The sequence below is a fragment of the Malurus melanocephalus genome, unplaced genomic scaffold, assembly GCF_030028575.1.
Source record: "Malurus melanocephalus ecotype Western Australia unplaced genomic scaffold, MMel_1.1 scaffold_470, whole genome shotgun sequence".
Classification (NCBI taxonomy): Eukaryota; Metazoa; Chordata; class Aves; order Passeriformes; family Maluridae; genus Malurus; species Malurus melanocephalus.
In genome coordinates, this window is record NW_026623702.1 from 55831 (window position 1) to 79338 (window position 23508).

Consider the following 23508-nt stretch of genomic DNA (forward strand, 5'->3'; position numbering starts at 1 on the left):
CAGCCAATCCCCGCCCGCTCTCCGCGACGCCGCGCACTCTCATTGGGCTGCGGCGAACCGGCAMGGGGGAAAGTGGCCAATCAGAGCCCGCGGCGTGGCGGCCCCACCGGGAGGACGCGAAGGAGAACTGCGGGCTGTGTTCCCTCACGGAGCCGGGCCCGGCCCGCGCTCCCTCAAGCTGCCGTCGGGCCCGGAGCGGGGAGCGGGGTCACCCCCGGCTGCCGGGCACCCCTGGGCAGCCCCGACACGACTCTGCAGTTTGCTCTTGCTGAAAACGTAGGAGGAGAGGCCAGGTCTGTCACYGCTGACCTCTCGTCTGACGTGGTCTGGGCTGTATGATAAATTATAGCCAAGTCACCGTGAGGGGTTGTTAAAGGGCCCTGGGGGGAAAATGTGCTGTGGGTAGGACTGTTCAGTTATTACTAGAGCCAGGGAAGGACAAATGTCCTGACAGCAGAGCAGCGTCAAACAGGCTCTGAGGTSACAGCCCAGGTACGGGCAGTGTTTAGACACAGCCTCAGGGAGCCGCAGTTGGCACTGCCAGGTCAATCGGCCCCTGCTGTTCCATTCAGGCCGCTTAGAGCTCTGAGCTGGCAGGCGGCACATTCGGGTCTGCTCCTACCTGCAGTTCTGCCTCTCAGAATAAAGAAAAATATCTACTCATTWGGGGGATTTGCAGAGAAAAGTAACACCGTGTTGAAAAGCAAAGTGAATTCATATTTGTGAAATTACTTGGATGATAATGCATCGCAACTCCAGTAATTTCTGGATTATATTAGAGCTTCTAATTATCGGGCATAAACACTACCAAAGAAGAACAAATGATGTAACTTGCTGTAACATTAAGATGTTGCAATAACATCTTTGCTTTGAAGCACCACCTGTGCTTCAGTCTCTTGCAAAGTACTTCTATCAAAACGATTATTAAGCTCTATTCTGTAGAAAAAACACCTGCCTAAATTAACATATATACTGTCCTTTATTGCATAGTTTTTCAAACTGAAGAAAAATCTCCCCCTCCTAAAAAAAAAAAACCCAAAACAATAACAACAACAACAAAAAAACCTCAGTAAGAAGCAGCCGTGGACGAAGGATGACTCCTACACAGTTCATTAGCTTTTGCTTCTGAAACTGCTCATTGGGTTGACCCATGTACCACATCACAGTCTTGTGTGAGTCCCACATTGTAAAATTGTAAAGAATGAAACGTAATTTAAAAGAGCGAAAGAGTTTGATCTTCTTGGTGGCAAGAAAAAAGGTAGAAGGGCTCCTGTCTTGGGACTTAAGTCTTTGTAACAATGGTATTTTGTCCTTGCAACAGCAAAGAACTGAAACACTGCACTTGCTATTATGGGATGATTTAGAAAGCACATTAGTGTTGCTGGGTAGTGCAAACATCATAAGATGCTCAGCTGACTCTCTTCCACCAGTCCTGAAGCAGCAAGGCTTTTTCCTGCCCACTCAATCAAATGATTAGGTTTTTTTTTGTGCTGCCTTTGTCCCATTTTCTATTGCTATACCTACATTTAAAAAAAAAAWWAAATCTCTGACTTAAATGCCAGGCCAGCMTTAAAACAAGCCTAAGTACTAAACTCAGTCACATAACACATGTGTCTACACACASACTGTGTGCTTTTCTCAGGAATAAAAACTCATTTCCTTGTGCTGGAAGTATAAAGGTTTACAGAAAAGCCAGACATCCCCCATTGATAGTCAAATGCCATATTTTTATGTCATTCTAAGAAGCCTTGCTGTTCTAACTAAGACAACAGCTCACATTTGCTTCTGTTGTTATAACTGGGGCAAAACCAGATGTCTGTGGTTGCCATTTTAGCCRTGGAAAATCAATCATATGGGGCTTTAGCTGGCACCTGTCTATCTTTCTGGGAGGTCGCTCAGTCTCAGTGCATTTAGTGCCGTTTACATGGTGCTTCCTACAATGCTTTTCAGTCCCACTTTAGAAACATAATTGGGTTAGAACGGTTGCCAACAAAGAGCCCCTCAATGCCAAACACCCACGGCAATTAACAGCCACCTCATTGCAACAGGACCCTCTATTGTTTCTGGTATTTCTGGTAGATTGCTCTAAGCTCCAGGTAAAATTGCCTCAGAAATTATGTGACTTCACATTGGTCATGGGAGCATCAACTTTTTGGACAGGAATCTCATTAAGAATCTTGTTTATGCTCACAAACAAAATAATTCAACAGTGGCGTAAAAGGGGAGAATGTAAAATGGAACTAAAAAGACTTCAATCACTTTATCCCCCAGTCCTTGTGCATAATTGATTTTCAAGAATTTTGGAAATTCCTACCATTTCCACTCAGGTGCAGCTGTAGGTATAAYCTGGCCCTCCCTGAAATAATGATTGAGCAATGCCAAGTGCTTTTAGCTTTCAGGAATGAAAAATCTGTGGCACAAGAAAATTTCAGAGSGTGTATGCTGACACTAAGCAACAGATTATAGAAAAAGGATATAGTTTTTATGTTGGCTTTTGTTAAAATGCTTTAAGTATTCCTTGTTTTGCATGACTGGAGCTATTACTGACAACTAAGGCAGCAGAGCTGGCAGCTCCTGGGCATGACATACACCCCAGAGATGCATCTTTTGGTGTACACAGCCTTTGATTTATGGACAACACTGCAGCAACACCTGGGATCTTTCTCAGACCAACACAAATCTTGGGCAAAACAGACAGGGACAGTTCTTAAGAAGCTGGTACCTAATATAGAAACAAGTCCATGTGAGCTCTTCCATTGGCTTTTCTCTGCATCTGGTCCCTTTTCTGGGACAATAGGGGTGAACTCTACTGAACTCAAGAGAGTAACTACAGACAATCAGGTCTGTAAAGATATTGTGGGGTTTTTTTTCTGTTTCCTTTCACTCTACACTAAGGAACAGCTGGTTATAAACCTCACTTCAGATGAAACATTTGTCTCCACTGGCATGCCTTACAACAGAGCTCATCCAACTGTGACCTCTAAGCCTCATACAAATAGTGAACGGGAGTAATAATGATAAAATGCTGACACCCAGGGAGAAATTGAAGTGACAAAAAATGGCTTGTCAAAAATTTATAGAATTCCAGATTCTTATCACTCAGCCTGAGATGTTTAAGGACTAGATAACCAAAATAATTTGCTCAGATTTTTTCATTCAGTAGATGTAAACATAATGTAAGAATAAGTAAATAAGCAGAAGCACATTTGACAAAATAAAATKAACATATACATATATACATATTTAAATTGAAGATATTTTCATCTGGGGGAGAATAGTTGATGTTTTTAAATTCCTGCCTTCTGTTTCCAGTCTTTGAGGGAGAGAAGATTTCCTGGAAAGTTCTGCAGAGTCCTGGCCATCTGTGTCCATCACTGTCACCGTCTCTCAGCCACTCCCATGACTGATGCTGGTCCTTCAAGAAAAGGAGATCTCCCCTCAGAGCCCCAAAGGAATTAATGTGCCTTTCCACTCAATCAAGTGGGATTTTCYGGGTGATTTCAGTGATGCTGGGAGATGACAACAATCATTGTAAGTGATCTGCCAGGTTAACCTACATGTGTAGTAACATTGCTGAGGCATTCCCAATGTTTGCACTAATTCTTTTTTTTTTCCTTAACATGAGGACCTGCCTCTGGTATTTTTAATTCATTTTAATGGCTTCTGATCAACATTTGTAAAAATCAGGCTTAACTMTGCTTTTGTTTAGACAGTGTAAGTTGAAGCTGAGTAAGTTATTTAGAATTTGTAGGCATGGACTGAAATTGTGGTTTTAATGACTGGCTTCTATTTTAGAATAAGAATGTAAAAATTCAATGTATGTTTCATCAGTTCAGGCAGCTTTTAAAATAATTTAGTTGTTCATGGGTTTTGAAAAACCTCTAGACATGTGTTTCAGTACTAGGTAAATACTAATGTAATTCTGAAAATTCCACTGAGCATCTATGCATCTTTTATATAATCTGCCCCTTTATGACCTCAATAAAAGTGTTATTCTGCCTAGAGATAATTTCCTCTAGGAAMCTTTATCATAAATACCAAGAAATGAGCTCCAGATAGTATGATAACTTTCAGAGAGGTCAAACTGAATTCCTGATGCAATCGAACAGTTAATGGAATCAGATAGTCCAGGTTAAGCTATTAATGTRCACAAGTTAAACAGTACCTATTTTGGACCCATTATTCAATCATCTAGGAGAAATATTCCCTGTCTCAACTCATTTTTGACCAGGTGTCTTTGTATGCTTAATAGACCTCAACATCAGGCAAAGAGGCATCTGGGGAAGAAATGTGMAGGCTTGACATCATCTCAATCCCAGTCAGAAGTCACAGATGCTGTAGCTTAGTTCATATTAAAATATTATTTGTTACCATACATTAGACACTGAAGGAAATGCAGCAGAGAGAAAATAACCCTCTGAAGAAAGGGAGAGTGGATTAAAATTCATCATCCACAAGCCACAGCATCACCGAGGACCAGAGGCCTGCTATGTGCATAGGGAGGGATTTGAGTTTGGTAATTTTAACAGCCCTCCATAATTTAATGCTGGGTGCCAAGTTAATAATAAGGTCACAATGGCAAATGTTGCCTTTCACTTTCAGCCACTTTGCTAGGACCATGCACCTTGCCAGGTACTGGCATTATTTTGTGTTGGTGTAAATTCAGGTATTTCAGACATGGGTGAGGGAAGGTGACAGGTACTGCCTGGCTGTGTCACATGGTGAGCAGGGAGGCCTTTYACTCTTAGCAGATGTACCCCAGAATTTGGAGATTTCAACCCTTTCTGATGCAAGATGGAGGAAACTCTTTTACAGATGAAGAGCTTTAGTTTAAGCATTTCTACAGAAGCCACTGAACTTCAAAGATTTAGTAAATCTTTGAAGCTGGGGCAGGGAAGAAAATGTTTACATCCTTTCATTTAAAAAATGGATTTTACTTTGTCTCATTTCAATGCCTTTTACAATTCACACTTTCAACAAAATTTYATGCAAAGAAAAGACAAACCAAGTCCTACTGTGCTACCATTGTAATCCCAAATGAACTAAATAGCTGCAGCCAAGGGAACAAGAAAAAGAAAACACATTTTTATGTCAACATGTAAACAGGTGCCTTGTTGGAAGTAGTAATTGTTGGGAAACGCTTTTGTGAAAAACAGGAAACCTCTAAATTTGCTACTGAATAACTCAAAATTCAGGAAAAGAAATTCAAGCTCAACAGCAGTGAAGCACTTGAGGATGGTGAGAGCTCGTGCTTGCTTTTGCAGCTAAGATGAGGAAGGGCTATATTTTGTTTTAGTTAAGCTGGAAGATGCATCCCCTTCTTAGTGCATATCCTGGCATCCAGAATTGCTGGCCAATGTTTCTGTCATCATTGCAGTGGAAAGGCTATCCAGAGGAAGTTTGCCTTGCCTTTCAGCTCCAGGTTGAATTTTTAAGGGCTTTTCTCCTTTGGACTTCTATGGGGGTCAGCTGCAAGGGCTGTTTTGGCAGCCAGCTGTGTATGCAGGCTGCAAAGGGAACATTGCTGGGATCTAAGAAGATGTGGCACTGGGGCAAAATTTGTTTGCTGGGGAATGTTTGTTTCCAGTTACAGGAAGGAAAGCTGGATAAACAGGTATGAAATCAGAAAAGAAAAGCCTTCAGGAAGTGCATTAAATATTTAAGAAGGATRTTACCGTTAATAGCATTAAATGCATACTGAGGTTAAGAAGGCTGAGAAGCCAAGCTTTGTCTAAGATTCTTATGTAGTGCCTCTCACCTGTGCAGAGGCAGAGAGCACTGGCAGTTCTAGAAAGAGGCAGAAAACCCCAGAGTTTGCATTGGCAGAGACAGGAGGTACTTATTTTGTGATTCATGATGTTACTTCAGAGTTGTGCTGACTTCAGCTGTTATATTAACAGCACTCATCTGTAAGTGAAGCCTCTTGGGGAATGTGGGCAGGCTGTGATGTTCATCTCCCAGAAGGGRAAGCAAGTAGCAGTTGCACAAATATCCCCCCTGAAATGCCAAGGGCACTAGAAACCTCTACAGAGCATCAAAAACTTTTCTGTAACAGCCATACAACTATCAAATGACAGAAAAGCTCACAGGAATTGCCTGAATGAAGATTTAGCAAGTTCTCTACAGCATTTTAGTCATGATCTGTTTTGAATTTCATTTAATATAATTTTTTACTGAGAGAAAATGTCACTGAAGAGGCAGAAGGCTGTCTCCAGTTTTAACCATCGTTTCCAGTAGTCAGTGTTCATTTACATGAACAGGGAAGAGCAAGAAAGAGTAAGAAAGTGACAGGCAGCTGATGTCCACTCTCAATGCAGCAGAAGTTTCCCACATTCCAATTTCAGGCCCTGTAGGGAGACCACAGCCTAGGAACCAGATTTTCCCATTATTAATATTGCTACCACCCATCCTGCTTTTATTTTTCTCCTACAAAGTATCAAAAGAAGCTTACAAATAACCATCCAAAACTTAGCTGCCTCTCAAAGTGCCCTCAGGCTAATGGAAACAAGGTTCTGTAGCAGTTTGCTRTGTGGGCTGGAGTTAATGAGAGCCTTAAGATGAACAGGGCTGCCACCTACCYCAATTCAGTGATTCCAAATTCCTTGTTTGGAGACAGACCTGGAAAGCCACTACTTACACAGGTGTTCATGCCCCCACGTAATGTTTCAAACTTCAGTTCCAGGTGTGAAAATGGTGGAATTTCCTCTGCTGAAGTGTGCTTTTCTGTCTCCAAATTGATAGTTCTTCCTTGGCTGAGAACAGTCAGTCTCTGGCTGTGCCTCCAAATCATGTTCTTGATTTTGGGGCTCTCTTTTAGGAATTGAGCTCTGCTGAAAAAGAAGACACCCAGAGGCTTTGGTTTCTTTATAGATGAATTAAGCAGCATGATGGTCAGTCCATTCCCACAGAAACAACTCTTATAGCCTTTTCCAACACATTTCACTCCAGCTGCTCTTTCAAGAAGCCTGTGCTTGGCTTGACAGCTGTTTCTTCTCTTACCTCCATGTTGGCACAGGTTCAGAGGTGCAAATCACCATCATCCATGCAAAAGTCCTAGTTCAAGTGTGATCCCTGCTTCCTGGAGCAGTCTAGCAGCAAACACCAAGACAGCTGTCCAGATCCATGGACATGTTACCTTGGCACTTCATGAGTTGCCACTCTCCCTACCCCAAACATGAGTTTGTTGTTTCTCCTGCAATATCAGAAGTGGGTGAATGTTTTGGGATAACATTACAGACCAAGAAGGGGGTTGTTCTGCTTTGATAAAACTTCATCCTCTTTCACAGGTGAAAAACATAGGCTGACAGTATCTTGCACTCACCATTTCTAAGCTAACTATTTGGCACTTTCACTTTCATCCTGGTATATCCAGAATAGTTTTTCTACAGTAAGAAAAAGCAGTTCCATGCCAGGACAAACAAGATTTTACATGCAGCTTGATGGAGAGCTGGCTGACATCCAGCACTATATGACAGCATGTTAGAAGCTGCTCTTTGTGAAACTCTCTTCTGGTCTGCCTGCCCTTCCCCATCCCAGCACCAGGAGTTGTGGGACCTCCTGGCCAGGGTTTGCTGCCCTATGGCTTTAAAGTCAGACGGAGTGCAAACTGCCCACAAACCAAGGTGGGGGAAAACAAGCAAATGGCTATCGTGATGGTCACCGATTATGGGATTGTATATCCATGGCATTCTTGGGATGATCAGTTTTGCGCGAAGCCAGCACAGAACATGAACCTCGGCCTTGCGTCAGAGCACCCCGGGAATTCTGTGTGCGGCAGCCCGACTGCAGCCAGGCCGGGCCGTGCGGGAACCGTTCCCGGGCCGTGCCGGACTAACCCGGGGAAGGGGGGAACCGTTCCCGGGCCGTGCCGGACTAACCCGGGGAAGGGGGGAACCGTTCCCGGGCCGTGCCGGGCCGTGCGGCGCTGCTGGTCGCAGCCGCCAGGGGCCGCCGGCGGGGCCTCCCCGGTGCTCGGCGCGCTCGGAGGCGCCGGCGCTGCGGCGGGGCCGCCCGGTGCTCCCCTCACCGCGGGTGCTCCCCCTGGGATCGCTCCCAGCGCGGGCAGGGGGGATGCACGGCGGGGCAGCGCGGGCACAGCTCCGCCACCGGGGCCAGCGTCCCTCCCGGGGCAGCGGCGGCCGCGGCCACCCACAGCTGGCGGCGGCCCTGGGATCGGGATCGGGCCGGAGCGGAGGTACACACCGCGCCGGGAGCGGGAGGAGGGCTGGCGGGCCCCCTTCGCCGCCGCTGCTGTGAGAGGGCAGGGCCGGGCCGCCGGAGGCCGCTCCGGTCCCGTTGTCCTCGGGGACACGGCCCGCACCCTCTCCGGATGGGGCCGGGGGTCGGTGGCCCCAAGGACGTCACGGCTGCGAGGTGGCCTCAGGTGATCCGCACTGGCGCCATTTCACTGGGCACCGCGGCGAGGGTGTGCCCGGGAAAGGAATTTGATCCCCTGGCACACCTTCCATCGATTAAATCATCCCACCAAATCCCTGACCTTTCGCACGCCCCTCATCCCCAGAAGCACAAAATGCACGCAAGGGTTTGTCCCCACAGGGGAGGGCAGGGTTGGTGCTCTCAGGCAGCAGCGGGCAGAGATGGTGTGAGCCCGGCGGCCGCTCGCAAATCCGGCCACTGTGCGAGCTGCGAGACAGCGGCGGCTGAGGTGGAGCAGGAGGAGTTAGTCAGGGGCTGAGTCACGACGGGGATCGCCCCCGGTAAGCCTGTCTTTTCCTGTTTGCCCGGGATGTGCAGACTGCCGAGTGTTCCGATTTAACCTCCTTTACTTTTTTTTTGCCAGGGATGACATCTAAGGATGCTCCAGGTGAAGCTAATAGTAACTGGAGATGACTTTGGCTATTGTCCTCGGAGAAACCAAGGCATCGTGGACTGTTTCCTGGCTGGTGCGATATCTAACGTGTCCCTTCTAGTCAACGGAAGTGCTGCTGCAGATGCAGCCAAGCTGGCAAGGAGGTAAGCTACTTTCTTTAGCTCCTTTGTGGACAGTYTCCACTACTACTGGAAAATGTAGTTTTTTATAGCTCCAGCATAAACACTGTATCTTAGCTCAGGCTGGTATAAGAAAACTGAATTCAGACAGATTTACTAGGACTCTTCATAGTAAAACCAGTGATCTGCCAACCATACCCATAATGGTCTTTCTCTATAATTAGCTACTGCACCTCTTTTCCCCCTCAGGATAGAAGCCCCTCCCACTATTTGACTAATAGAATTTGGGTTTGTTAGACATTCTCTTCCAACATTTCTAAAAGATGCATCATCAGAATGAAAGTGCACATTATATACTCAGACCAATCTGCTACCTCTAAAACTATTAGAGCATAAAAGCACAAATCTTGAAATCTCATTTAATTTGATCCATTTCATCCAGGCTGAGCACAAGGTCAGCCAGGCTCACTGCAGAATCAGGGAAAGGTGTGATTCTGCAAGGGCTTATTCGTAAATCTGGGCAGTGGAAAACTTGATTTATTTTTCCACTCCATAAACCTGTTTTTAAAAAAGCACATCAATATTTCTATTATTGCTATCACTTAGAATATTTCTATTCTAAGCTTAATAAACACATCTGTAAAAATGCATGCATAAAGAAAAGGACAATACCTTGTAACTACCACCTTTATTTCTTCACCAACTTCAGAGGCTGCTGACGCATTTAGCTCTGCACCACATTAAATGCTATGAGGCAGTCCCWTGGACTAGTCCACCAAATCCTTTAATAGGAAGCATTATTGGTATTTAGGAGGTAAAACCCCACTAATGCTTCAGSTCCAATGTGGGTAGGCACTAGGAAGCAGAAGTATGTCCTGAAAGGGAACATCAGGGTTGAGAAACAATTTAGGAAAGCAGAAAATGAAAGGAGCTATACTGGTACTAAATAAACGGAGACCTTATGCTTCAAATGCAACTGATGTAGGGGGAGGGTTTCATGGGAGTCCTGCTGTCCTTGTTCTCCTTGAGCATCTCTCCTCAGTTTGCTGCGGTTTTAGGGGTACTTGGAAATTGCTCGTAGCTTCTTTGGTATAGGGTAGTGGAGGAAGGCCCAGGTGTGGTGTTAGCAGCAAACCAGACTGTTAAAAAGGCCAGAAATTCCACACAAACATGGATAGAGGAACTGTCTGAGAATGAGAAGGGGAGGGGCACAACACCACTGAGATTCCTAAAATCCTATTAGTAAATTAAACATAAAACACAGAGATAAAGCCAGCACGTGTCTCAGACACAGAGGCTCTGTGAAACCCTTTAAGCCCCAATGRTCTGCTAATGTTGTCAGCTATTTTAGCCATGGTCTTTAGCAGGCTTTTAAAATAGAATCCACCTGGCCTCATTTCCATAGCCAGGAAGTAGGCCATGTAATGAAGGGTTTAAAAAGCATCTTTGAATCCAGGTCATGACACTTGTGCTGGCAGCTGATGAGGTTGTGAAAAGCCAGGTTGGAGGGCAGAGGACAGCAGAGGCTGCAGCCACAATTTGACTTTTTTTTTTTTTTTTTTTTTTTTTTTTGGTGGGGGGAGGGGGAATTGAATTTTGAATTGTTAATATGAATGAAATGGATTTAAATCTGTTTCTGAGCATATAAGCAGGGTGGCTTAGGGAAAATCTGCCAGCACTGAAAATCAAGAGCTCACATTCTACAGTTCCTTATTTGTGTAATTCTCTGYAGGTGTATTCAGCCCTACCCAGACATGGGGAGAGCATTAGCAGGTGTGGGGAGGAGTGTTCCCTCATGGTGGAATGCCATGCTGGAATYAGCCCAGCTTCAGCTGCTGCTAATCAGCACCTGTGTGTGTAAACAAACTCCTGTGTCACCCCTGAGATATTTGTTCTGTTACAAAGGATGACGCAAACGCTTTCTACCCAGAGGTCAAATAGGTCAGACTTACCAGAAATGTCATTGAATCGTCCTCATCTTGTGAGGCAAAAATGGGGAAGTATCACTTGCTTGACTGCTTTGCCAGTATTATTCCCTCTTCCCCCTGCTTGGAGTCTCCATCTCCCATCCCACTGTAAATATTGAGGCTTTTTGTTTTATGGGATGAAAGTCTGTCTGGTTTTTTTTCTCCTCATGTTTGCCTCCCCCTACTCAGCCTTGACCAGTGGTGGAAGTAGGAAGAGTATCCTTAGCTGGGAGAAGAGGCTTGAAGCAAGCAGCTTGTTCTTTCCTGGGGGACATTCCAGTGCTGTGGAATTTGGTGTTTTACACAGATGGTGCCAGGATTGCAAGAGTGATGGACTGCTTCTGTGGCTCATTGATAAACTGCCTATGACATGGTTGCTTGTCACTGCAAGTCTTAAGCTCTTACTGCTCACCTGGTTTCCAGTTAATTGGACACAGGCAAAGCTAATTAATAACTAGACAACTTTTCCTTTCTTAGCACCTTATGCTGCCCTGCAATGTTAGTTCTCAGCATCCTTCAGAAAGGAACACAGTTCCTTTGAAATTTCTGTCTTCCTTTCATTTTCACAACAATTCTGTAGGTTTCTGGGTATACCATCTGTTGCCTCRAGTTTTGATTAGAAGCCTTGGCAGACATGTGATGATAGTCAGCAGATCTTTGTATCAGCTCTAACACAAGCCAACTGCAGAAGAGCAGAACCAAGCAGTAAATAATACACCTTCCTTAACATGCGGGCTCAGGATCTTGGGCTTTCCTCATTCCATGTCACAACTGGGCTGAAAGAAGTGGCACACTCACAGAGAAGTTTCAACAGAGGCCTGATCCATCACCAAATGACAAACCTATTGATAGCATCTGCCAGAGCAGAGTATAACCAGGGTGGCAGGTGGGAGAACAGACTGCCTTTGTGGGTTGAGGGTTTTTTCAGTAACTCAAAACTTTTCTCTTTATGGGGCCTTGACTGACTGTGATTTCCTGCTTATCCAAATAAYATAATCTCAATTTTCTGCTTAACAGGCCCTACCTTGAAGTCAGCCAGACTTCCTGGTGATTATTCCACAACTTTTCAAGAAATTACAAGGGCTGGTTTCTAACCTGAAATGAAGAGATGGCTTATTTTTTCATTAGAAATATGGAGATAGAAATAGTGACACCTAAGACAGTTTGCTGCCATATCYCACCCCCCACTCCCCCTTATATCAAACAGTTCTGGTGTCACTGAGCCTTAGAGCCCTTTTCCACTTGATTGTGTCCAAACAGCTCATGAAGGGTGACATATTTTAGAACACAACCTCAGTCTTCCTGGGTGTTTTTTTGCAGTTTAAATGCTGAACATCAACCGAAGCCCCCACAACATCTGGGTATATTTAACAGAAGAATCTAACAAAGCCACATTTCATTACTGTCTATGTTTTCACTTCCTTTCCCATCAACATTAATTGCAAAATGTGTGTGTAAATTGTGACTTAATTCTGACCCTTCCAGTCAACATCTGATTAATCTAGAAAWCTCTCATGCTTTCTCATCACCCTTTTGTACGACTGCTCATCACAGAGCAGACAGTTCYATGGCTGAACTGTTTGGATAGGGGTGGGACCCAATCTGAAGCCTTACACTAAAATCCCAGATCATATTGACTTTAGTGGCAGTGGCACATTTTGCTGAYGTAAGGATACAGGCACAGGAGCTGCACTTGAAACAATGATGTAATTACAACAGAAACTTGGGTCCCTAAGSTATGTTACAGCACGAGCTTTTAACACTTCACAGGCTTTACAGCATTTCTGGCAGAAGAAATAAGTCCTTACAGCAATAGAACAAGAAAAGATGGTATTTGATGAGAAGCRGATATTACTGAATGGTGAAAATGTGTGTGAAAGTATGCAAATGCCAACGTGAGGAAATGAAGAAGTGCACATTTTGGTCAAAGCCTAGCTTTGTCTGGCTTCAGACACTTGGTGTTTAGTGAAGTGGGATGTTTAGATATTTACATGAGGCTCTGACATGGRTCACACTTAGGCTGAAACCTGATGATCAGCAATTTCCTGATGATACATGCAGGGTATGGAAGGTGGGATCTGTTTACCCAAGGGGTAAAGTGCCACGCCAGAGCACACAGGCTTCAGCGAGGCAATTGGGACTGTGCTTGGCAAATCTCATCATTCCCACAGCCATTGCAACTGCTCCCAGGAGCACAGKGAGTCCCATGGCATGGCCAGGCAGGATCCAGGGCACTGTTTTTCATCCACTGAGCTCAGTGACTCAGTGTAGTAACCCTGTCCAGGGTCCCTTCACTGCCGAGGATGTGAATGAACAGGGATTGCAGCTGCACAATGCCTCAGCAGAGACATTTGTTCAGAGCACTCATGTGGCAAAACAAGCAACTACTTGAAAAGGAAGCAGTTTAACTGATTGTATTTCCTCCCTCTTTGATAACTGGACTGGGCTTGCTGACTCAGAAATCTTGCCAGGGTGAATTCCTTCTTGATTCTTGCTGCACTTGTAAGGATATCTACCCCTGCACAACCCCCTTTTTTTCTCCCCCAACTTTACAGGGGATGCTGAGAAGAGAAACATTGAGTCAGGTAGCAGCTCACAAGTGGATTAGCCTCAGTGACCTGAACTTCTTCTCTGCAAGCTCCCAGGCAGCTCCTGCTCCAGGAGCACCCACCTGTAGAGCCACTGTCCTGTGGATTTATCAGGAATGAACTGAACCCCTGTGCTAAATCCTGCTTCACATCTCTGCATTCCCAGGGCACTGGGACAGACTTGCAAACATAGAGAGTACCCTCTCCAAACAGATTGGAAGGGTCATTGCAGCTTAAAATARTCACCAAAAAGAATTTACAGATGCCAAATAGATTCTTCGCATAATTTTGTTTTGGCAAGGGTAGCTGTATTCAGAAACTAAACTGTTGCCTGAAACCCAATGCCAGTCCTTTTATTTTGAATTTCCTGTGAGCAACTATCAGTTAATGACCAGGAGTGACCAGCAGGGCTCACCCTGTCCATCTGGAAAGGGCTYGGGCAGAGCAGTGGGTGTGAGGCCAAACCCACAACAGCTGAGTTCTGCTCCCAGGGCAGCATCACATGCTGCATAAGCTGCTTGAGCTGCTGGTCTCTGCTTCTGTGCTTCAGCCAGTAAATTAGCAGATATTTTACAGTCTTTAAAAAGATATGGGCAACTACAAAGTATGTTTGTGCAACAAAAACAATTGTCTGTGCTCTGAAAAATGGGCYCTTTCAGGATATTCCTGCACCTTGACTTTTCCCCCTGCTAGGCTGCAGCAGAACTCTGCTGTACCCACTGAACTCTCTTCCTTCCCATATCCTTACAACCATCCCAGCATGCCTTCTTCTGTGCACCTCCCACAGATGAATATTTCTGAACAAGTTTCTCACATACTGTATTTTGAGTTTTGCTTTCAGTTCCTGTATTCCAGAGCCATTAAACACCAGCAATTCCTCTTCAGACACCTCAGCATGTGTTTCCAACCAGGACTGACTCTACGAGAAAACTATTAAGATATTCATCTGGTGTTAAGCAAAGCTCTGAAACRCACTCTAATGTTACAGTCAGAGTCTCCTCTTACCCGAGGACAAGGCCAGCTCTCTCTGCACTTCCACATTCTGCACATTCCCCAGCTCTGGGGCTGGGTTTGGAGCTGCTCTCATGTTCCCCAATGCAGCCCTTGGCTCCTTGGTGTCCCACACCTGCTGGAGGGCCTTGCCTGTTCCTGCAAATAGCCTCCCTCACAGCATTTGAGGCTGTTCATTTGATGCTTCTAGGAGACAGCCCTGAGAGGTTCAGCTGTTCATTTCTTGCCCTCCCACAACACATGAGAAAGAGAGTACTCAACAAAAAAAAGTCCATCTGCTGATTCATGGTAACACATGAATCCTTTTTTCTTGCAAACAGCATTGGCTGTGGTACAAATAATACTCCAGCTGATGCAGTCAAGAGCTTCCCAGAGATATGATAAGGAATCTGGGGTGGACTTCTAAAAGAAAACTGAAACAAAACCACAGCTTCCCCTCTGCCTTTGGGCTCATGCAGGGTGCCCAGCAGGTCACAGGATGGAGGGGAAGTCYTCCTGCCACACCACCCCTTCTGTACTGCAGCTGCTTCCTGTCCTGCACTGCAGCCTGTCACCCCAATGACACATCTTCCACTTCTTGTATTTGCCAGGAGTTGCTGTGCACAGGTGCTCAGGCCCCATCTCTAATGAGCATTTATCACCAGTGAAACAATCAGGCCCTGCTGCACAGAGATCACCAGATCAGAAAAGCCAGAGARGACCTTTTTTCTCCACATGCTCTTTTGTTCCATTAAGCAAACATTCAAGCTCCTTAATCACACACTGGACTTATTTTGTTGCACAGACCTGTRCATACAACCTGAGTCTTAACATTTATGTCTTTGAGAAGCATCTAGCAACAAACTGCACCATCTACCTGGATCACAAGGCATGGAAGAGCCAGGGAAAAAAGATTTTCAGTCCTGCAAGGAGGAGCGAAGCCTTAGAACCTGAAGGAGCTAAATGACTCTGACTTGGTCCAATGCATCCACAGTCCTGCCTCCAGTAAGCTGGTGCTTCACCAGTCATCTTCAGACACAAGACAAAAGAGGAAGGTCTCATTTTTGCACATTGCCTAAATGGAGATTGCTTTTGTTTTCCTCCCTGTGGCACAAGGGCTGTACCAGGGACAGATCACACCTAGKTTTAGCAGCTCCATGCAGGAGTTCCAAGAAGGATTTAAAGCATCCCAGACTTGTTGCCTTGAAGTTCACCCTGTGCCATGACTCAGACTGGGCAGCACAGATGGAACATTGCAGTTCTGTCATCCACTCGCTGGGTCAGCCAGAGAGCACGGGTTGTCTTGGAAAAAGTTTCAAAGCATCATTTTGGCTACTGATTCTGAGGGTTTCCAGAAATGCTAATGAGACCCAGCACAAATCCAAGCACACACAAGTCCTGTTCTCCTTGTAGGGGAATCCATGGCACACACCAAGAAGGAAACACCAGCACCCTGCTAAGCCCTGTGGCTGAGARAGCTCTGCAGCCACTCCAGCTCCATAGTTCCTCTTTTATTTTTTAATGTTACGGAGTGTAACTGGTTAATCAGTCATGCCCCTGTGATTCCTTAGCAAGGTTCTGCACTTCACTGAGGTTCTCCCTGCACTAATCCTTCTCTGGCTGTGCCAGGGAGATGCTGCTCTGTACAGCTCAGCCTCGTCATTCACTGAGTGAATGCTCCAGGAGACAGAAGCCTGGCCACTGCAGGCAATTGCAGCTGCAGCCCCTCGGACCAGGAAACTCTTAAACTCASACAGTATTTACACTGTAGCCTGAGCTGTTGCTGTAACAGCTGCCTTGGGCACTGTTTGTATATAAAGGACCGAATTCTACTTAAGGGCAGCTTTAGGAGTTGTCMAGTAAAACTCAGATGTCTCATAAATGTGCCATCTTTACCAGGGTGAACAACTCGAGGGGATACCTAGCAAGGGCTAATGAAGTGCTTTAGAAAAGGCTGCAAGGTCTGGATWTTTCATTTAGTTAGCAGTGACTGTGGTTACTGGAGTGCAGTTACAGCATTTAGCCCAAGATTCCTCGTGCTGTGAGCCAGGGTGGCAGCAGAGTCTGGGGGGACTCACGGGCTGGCCCTGGGCACAGGGTGATCACCTGGAGTTGTTCTGCTCTGCTGGGGTCACTCCGCTCTCCTTTCTAGCAGAGCACAGATGCAAAATGTCCTCCAGTGAGTACAGCAACACCACTAAGATCAGTCGAGTTCTTACCCTTAAATCTTCCCCTCTTTGGCCACAGTAATGGAGWGACAAAGCTTAGCAGATATTGCATTCTATTACAGATACAACATCCCRATAGGCCTGCATGCCAACCTCTCCGAGGGCTCCCCTGTATGTGAGGTGCTCAAGACAAACTCATCTCTGCTCAATGAAGATGGATTCTTCCAYGGAAAAATGGGATTCAGAACAGCTCTRTCAAAAGGTCTCCTGAATATGTCAGAGGTAGGAGAAAGCCTCATACATGCTTTCCTCATACAAATCAGCCTGCACTTACCCCAGCATGTAAGAGCTGAGAACCTCTCCCAGATCCAAGCCGTGAGGGGGCTTAGAGATGAATCCTGCCTGTGCAGCTCAAACTGGCTTTTAGGTCCTGGGCCTCATTGTACCAAAGGCTCTGCAGCCTTTGAGAACACATTCAGTGCCTGCATACATGGCTAACAGTTTATCTGAGGGGGCAGAAGGGGCACTGGAACAGTCTTTACAAAGAACTCAGAAATCAGTAAAGAGCAAATGACAGAAAAGTCKTAAGTAGGCACCAGTCTTTTCATCAGCTTGTGAGAGATTTTGGTTCTTTAGGGAGATGGCTGGTTTTGCCCCTTGTTCATGTGATCAAAACTGTGTTCATTTTAAACAGAAATGGATGTTTAAATTTCCTGTGTAATTAGAACATGCCAGTATGAGCACCATCCCCGTAAGCAGTACCACAATGAGCCCCATGCCCCRGGGAGGCTCTGGGCAGCCCAGCAGTGCTGCACATCCCTGTACAAGCACAGCACCTGCTGCATCCCAGGGCCAGGTTGTGACTCCTTCCCAGTGAGGTCCCAGCAGCTCCATCACTTCCCTGCTCTCAGCCTCTGACCCTTTTTTGCTGCACAGGTGAAGCAGGAGCTAAAGGCCCAGGTGGAGCTGTTCCATGAGCTGACAGGTCACCTACCTCCTCACATGGATGGGCACCAGCATGTCCATGTTCTCCCAGGTAAGAAGGAAATMCTCCTGTCCTCAGTGCCAAGCAGGTGAGAGAGGCAGAGGGTTGGCTCAGAGGGGACTCTCCCTGCCACAGCAATAAACCCCTCCATAAAACGCCTGCTGGCAGGTGCATTTTGAATGTTCCCATCTGACCTGACAGTCCTGCCCAGGCCCAAACTCTCTTGGAGCTCTGGATTTTCCCATAGCAGCACCAGGGCATTAATGGCACAAATGGCTTGGGTKACAACTTTTCCTCCAAGGACCAATAATTCTCAGCATCCTAATGTTCTCACCCACATTGAAGGAGGCAGACCAAAGCCAGCAGCAGACTGGCCAGTTTAAACTCTTRGAGCTTGCAATAGCTGGTGACTCTTCCAGATGCTACAAGAACGCCCTCCTGTCAGTTGTGTTCCTACCACAGTTCCTCCCTGCAGATCTCAGCTTTAGAGAWGAGCAAGGATCTTTTGTCCTTGTTTTGCAAGTAAGGCCATTGTACACAGAAGAATGACAGGCTACCTACAGCAGATGTTGAGGGACAAATGTTTTCAGTATAGAAGCTGATTCCCATGCAGGTGAAGAAAACCATTTCAAGCAGTAGATAAACCAAGTGGAATGTTGTTTTGTTAACCACAAAAGGAAAGAAGCCTCTGTGTTAACAGCTTGCAGCGRGCACAAGGAGCTGGTTATACAAATCCTGACTGCAGTCTCTGGTTTTACTTACAGAGGTCAGGCATGTATTTGCAGAGGTGYTGGAGGAATATGGGATTAAGTACACACGTGTCCCAATAGAGCCAGGCCTTCATAACTGTGACTGGATTCCACCATCCCTGATGGACTTTTACCTGGGAGTAGAAGAAGATTCTTTTAACACAGTGGATGTGTTTACAAAACATGGAATAAGGTAAGATAGATATTACTCACCCTTTTTTTTGTAGTAAAACGTTTAGATTTTATCAGTTCCTGATAGTATCTTTCAAAAATGGAACACCACCTTTCTCTTTCCTCTGAAGCCTTAAAAAGAGGCTCGGGAGGAGCACGAAARTGCTGGGGGCACAAGGCTTAGGAAGTTTTGTTTGAACAGAGATGAGTCACTTTCTACTTGAAAGGAAATGTTCTTTTGAGAATATGCTTCTCAGCCTTCCTAGTGAAGCTGTATCAGCCTGGCATCTGGAATGTCAGGAGAAATGCTGCATCAAYGCTGGAATTTAAACAGCATAATCTCAGGAAAGTTTGCAAGAGCTAACTTTTCATCTTCCTGATGTAGTAGAGAAAGGGTTTTAAGTAGCAGGAAAGAGAAAAATTAGAAGCAAGTATTTGTTAAGGKGAAGCAAGAAGCTCTGAGAGCTGGCAGTAGCACAGAGGGTGCTCACTGCTCTAAGCAAACAGCCTTGTCAGTGTCCTGCATCTCAGGGGCCAAACCCAGAAAACTCAGGCCTTCCCCCAGTAAAATCCTTTTCTTAAAAGCTTAGACAGGGTTCACTTGAGACCCTTGCAGTCACCTTGGAGCAGATGTCATTACTTCCTCAGTCCACTGGAAACATCATTTTTTGGGATTATTTTTTTGGTATCAGTTGTTCTGAACACCAACAGCAGGCTGGCATTTCTCCTTTCTCAAGAAGAGCCAAACTGAGCCCTTCTGGAATCATTCAGGTAAAGATTCCAGCCTCGATTTCTTCCAAAAACATTGTCATTCTGCCCTCCCATGCACTTGCTCAACTCCCCTGGACTCGTACAGGCCACACTTAGAACCAGCATTTACAGCCGGACTTGAACAAAGAATTTAGTGAAGCTACTCAGAAGCAGCGTGTAGGTGGTGTCCTGTAGCAGTAACATTTTGTCCAGTCATGATGGCTCYTTGATACATTCTGGCAGAAGGCTTCTTTAGCTGGGTGCTTTCCGGTTTATTTCAGTCACTTTTGTATCTATTTCACTCAGGGTTATAATTCAGGCTTTGGTTATTTTGATAGTGAGGCATTGCTTGGTTTAGAGCTGCTATTCCCTTTTGGGAAAATAAAATCACCTGTGAGCTCACAGATGCCAAACACCCCATGTGACACAATGTGTGTCAATACTGTCCCAGCAGCAGTGCTGGGGCTTGCTGTCCCTGCAGAAMTGCTGCTTCAAATAGGATCCTGGTTTTAATAAGGAAAGCTTCTGGGTTTACTTCTGTTTATAGCTAAAAGTTTTTAAACCTCCTCCCCCTTATCTATCTTAAATTTTAGGTAAATTTTGCTTCTTAATCCCTTGGGCATAACAGAATTTTTTACCTACCTCTTTAGCATTAATGCCAGTGTTCCCTCCTCTGGCTGCAGGTGGCCAGACATTTACATAGGCCTGAGCACCATGGGCAGGAACATGTCTGTCAGCAGCATCTGCAGCGCCATCGACAGCGCCATCCTGGAGCTCACGGCCAAGGCACCGCAGAGCAGGACAGTGACAATCGAACTGATGGTGCACCCAGGCTACCCCAGTGTCCCCCCTGTTGGCGGCTGTGGGGAAGGACCGGATGACTTCTCACAGTCCTGGGAGCGCCTCCATGAACTCCAGACATTAACTAAACCGGAACTGCAGAGCCATTACAAAAACAGGAACATTCAGCTGTGTTCATTCAAAGATCTTTAAATAAATGAGCATCCATCTCTCCCTCCATCCATCCATCCATCCATCCATCCATCCATCCATCCATCCATCCATCCATCCATCCATCCATCCATCCATCCATCCATCCATCCATCCATCCATCCCTCCATCCATCCATCATCTCTCTGTTATCAGTGTCACAGGCCCTCTACAGCTCACAGGAGCTGTCAACAGCCTGGGAATGGACCCCACCCCGCTGTGAGCAGCTCCAGGTAGGGCGCCAGAGCCTCAGCTGCCCGTGTGAAGGCCACATCTGCTCTGAATGTGCCAAACCCATTCTGTGACACCCCCTCCACAAGACCCCGGTGCAGCACACGCTCCTGGGGCTCAGCTCCACAGACACACTTGGCTGTGAGGGACACTTTGCAGCACGGCASCCTCAGGGGCCTGATCATCTTTCTTTTCAGACTTAATGACAAAACAAGAAATGTGCTGGGGAGTGGGTGCTGCTATGGAGTATCCACTCAGTGTAGGTGACCCATGGCATTTGGTTTTCTGGAAGCACCCAGTCCCTGCYCCTCCACTCGTAGCTGCTCACTGATGGTGAGGGATGCTGGGACACGTCACCCTCAGAGCCTTCCTCTGGTTGGAGTGGTCGGGTCACACGCAGCCCCGTGGGGTCTGCAGCYGCCTCAGCTGGCAGGAATTGTGTCTCTGCCTGTTTATGTTGCCTCTTGGCATTAAGCACCCCCGGGAAAGTAACATCAGCTGCAGCCCTTTTGGAGAGGCTTCTTATTTTTTGGATGACTTTGCAGGAGCAGCAACTGTTGACCCATCTGCTATTTCAGTAACTGCTGCATATGAGAGCAGCAGCAACTGCTCCTGAACCACCCACTGCCCCTCAGGACAACCATGTGCTGTGCAGAGTGGAGAAGGTCCCTGTATTTGTCCCTTTTGTCCCTRTCACCAAAGCATTCAAACTCCAACAAGCCCCAGTAATGCTGATACATTCTTAACTGCAGCTCTGTCATTCCTTTCCCATGGGAACTTTCACATGGGAAAAAATTATTTTAGATTGTTTATGCTCATTTTCTGCACAAGAATGATCTATTTAATGTAATCAGTTTTGTCAACCATGTTTTTTAATATTAAAAATGTCAGATCATCATTCTTTTAAATGAAAAAATAAACTCAGGCCTTTTCTATTGCAAAGCTTCAGGAGGCTTTTGGGTTTGGTCACAGGTGGTGAGTGAACTCAACCCATTCACCTGTCTGCTCCTATAGCCCTGGAAAGGCATCCCTTTCTATCATTAATGGGAACCGTCTGACCTTTCCTATAACGTCTGAAGAAGTTTTTGCCCTGTACAAATAGGAAAAACATMAAGGATGCTGCAGAAAGTATTTTTTCCGATTTTTTTCTAAACTSTAGAAAATGCCTTAAACGCTTGAGCCGGGCCGGGTCGGAGCAGGGCAGGTGTCACCCGCTCCTGCCGGGGGCACCGGGACAGAGCCGCGCCCGGAGCGCTCGCACCCAGCAGCGCCACCCGCTGCCCGCCGGGCCTCACTGCACCCTCCCTCGGTTACGGGACTGTCACCACATCCTTATGGATACTATTAAACTTTATTATAAACGCTTAAACTGCTCCATGTTCTAACCGCTGAACTGGCTCTGATCGCACCCATGAGGACATTACAYACCTGCGGAATTTTGGATGCATGTCCTGCTAGCTGAGCACTGAAGACCTGAGGGCAGCCTTACACGAGCACTGTATTGTGAACAGAAAATGGATTTTAAAATTCTGTATTTTAAATGAAGAGCATTAAAYCCCAAATTTCCATTTAATTTAGAGAAATGAATGAAGAACTACTAAAAGACTACTAAATAGGGAGCCTTTCAATTATGTAAATTATAGGGAGAATAAGGAAATTTCTCAGCGGTTCTGTGAAAGCTTTAAGGACAACCCAAGTTCAAATTAAACACTACAACAATCCCRGTTAACCCCCAGACCTCTGTGAAAATAAAACCATGCCACAAAGCCTTTGAGAGCAATTTTTATTAGGGTAGCAGAATGGACTTGCAGAAAGCCTATACCAGTACTCCTGGGTGTAGTTTCACCAGTGCGCTGCTTTTATTGTGGATGTTCAACTGCACATTTAGAATTCAGCATGGCTTAGGGAACCAGAGAGAACAAGAGCTTGATTTCCTGAGTTATCATAGGACTTCGCACTTGGATTTCTTCTCCTCAGCCTTCAGCCACACAGGTGCTGGATCCCTTTGTTCAGAGGCTGCCCCGGACGCGTGCCAGCACTTTGTTTACACATTTTGCAGTTTAGCAGTTGGACTATGAAGAACACACCAAGAGAACTGATAGCAAGATCTGTCTTCTGTGTGACGAGCTGGAATGGGAACGGCCGGTGCGGYGCTGCCGGAGCTCCTGGAATCACACGGCCCCTCCGTCCCTTCCCACGGCATCTGGGTCACAGCGAGGCAGACAGACGCAGTCTTTGACCTGAGAGGCTTTACAACCACAGAGTAACTATTGAGTAGCAACGAGGGCAGCAAACTAGTGCTACAGTTTTGTTTCAAATAAAATTTAGAGAATGGTAGRTTTCCATGCCAACAGACATGATCAAAAGGTACACTGACTCAGGTGATGCAGAAGTTACACACTTCGGTTTGACAGATAATTTGGCATTATTTTATTATGTATCCGAGTGAGCGTGAACGAAACAAAATCAGTACCAACTTTCTGCAAATGAAGACACGAAGATGTGAAAATTTGGTAATAGTGCTCTCACAAGCCTGAAAACACTTAGGAAATGCAAGTTTCCGTAAATAAGGTGAATGTGGTTTAACTTTATTTACCTGCCAAAGAATCTGTCTAAGAACACTTAAACATAAAATTTCTTAGCTCCCTAACTTATAAAAAAATTTACTTTCAACAGAGGTGAGGTACTGGGCTGTCATTGTTTACACTAAATCAGAAATGAAAGCCAGAGGAGAGGGATGAATGAGGAAATAGCAAATACACAAGACATTAAAACCAAGAAAGACCTACTGCTTGACACACTAGTTTTGAAAGGTTGCAAAGGCAGAGGCTGTATTAAAACTGAATTTAGGAGTTCAGGCAACCACCCAGGTGTCAGGGGCTTTTTAACTCAGCTTCCTGCACATCAAAATGATATGTGCTCCCAGATACCGATGGATTTCTGGAAATAATCCATTCACTCAGTAGCAGA

General features: G+C 45.8%; 1 protein-coding gene across 3 annotated transcripts; it reads left to right on the forward strand.

Moving 5' to 3' along the window:
* Window positions 1-121: 121 nt before the first annotated feature.
* YDJC (YdjC chitooligosaccharide deacetylase homolog) lies at window positions 122-23205 on the forward strand. 3 transcript variants are annotated; one of them, XM_057380752.1, is made up of 7 exons: window positions 122-293; window positions 3313-3531; window positions 8801-8973; window positions 16785-16944; window positions 17599-17698; window positions 18412-18589; window positions 20001-23205. In XM_057380752.1, exons 3-7 carry the CDS (start codon window positions 8816-8818, stop codon window positions 20308-20310), a joined length of 906 nt encoding a protein of 301 aa, XP_057236735.1. In that variant the 5' UTR covers window positions 122-293; window positions 3313-3531; window positions 8801-8815; the 3' UTR covers window positions 20311-23205. The 3 variants fall into 3 exon arrangements, with proteins under 3 accessions (XP_057236735.1, XP_057236734.1, XP_057236733.1); XM_057380751.1 differs by lacking the exons at window positions 122-293; window positions 3313-3531 and adding an exon at window positions 8002-8194; XM_057380750.1 differs by lacking the exons at window positions 122-293; window positions 3313-3531 and adding an exon at window positions 8378-8717.
* The last annotated feature ends 303 nt before the right edge of the window (window positions 23206-23508 follow it).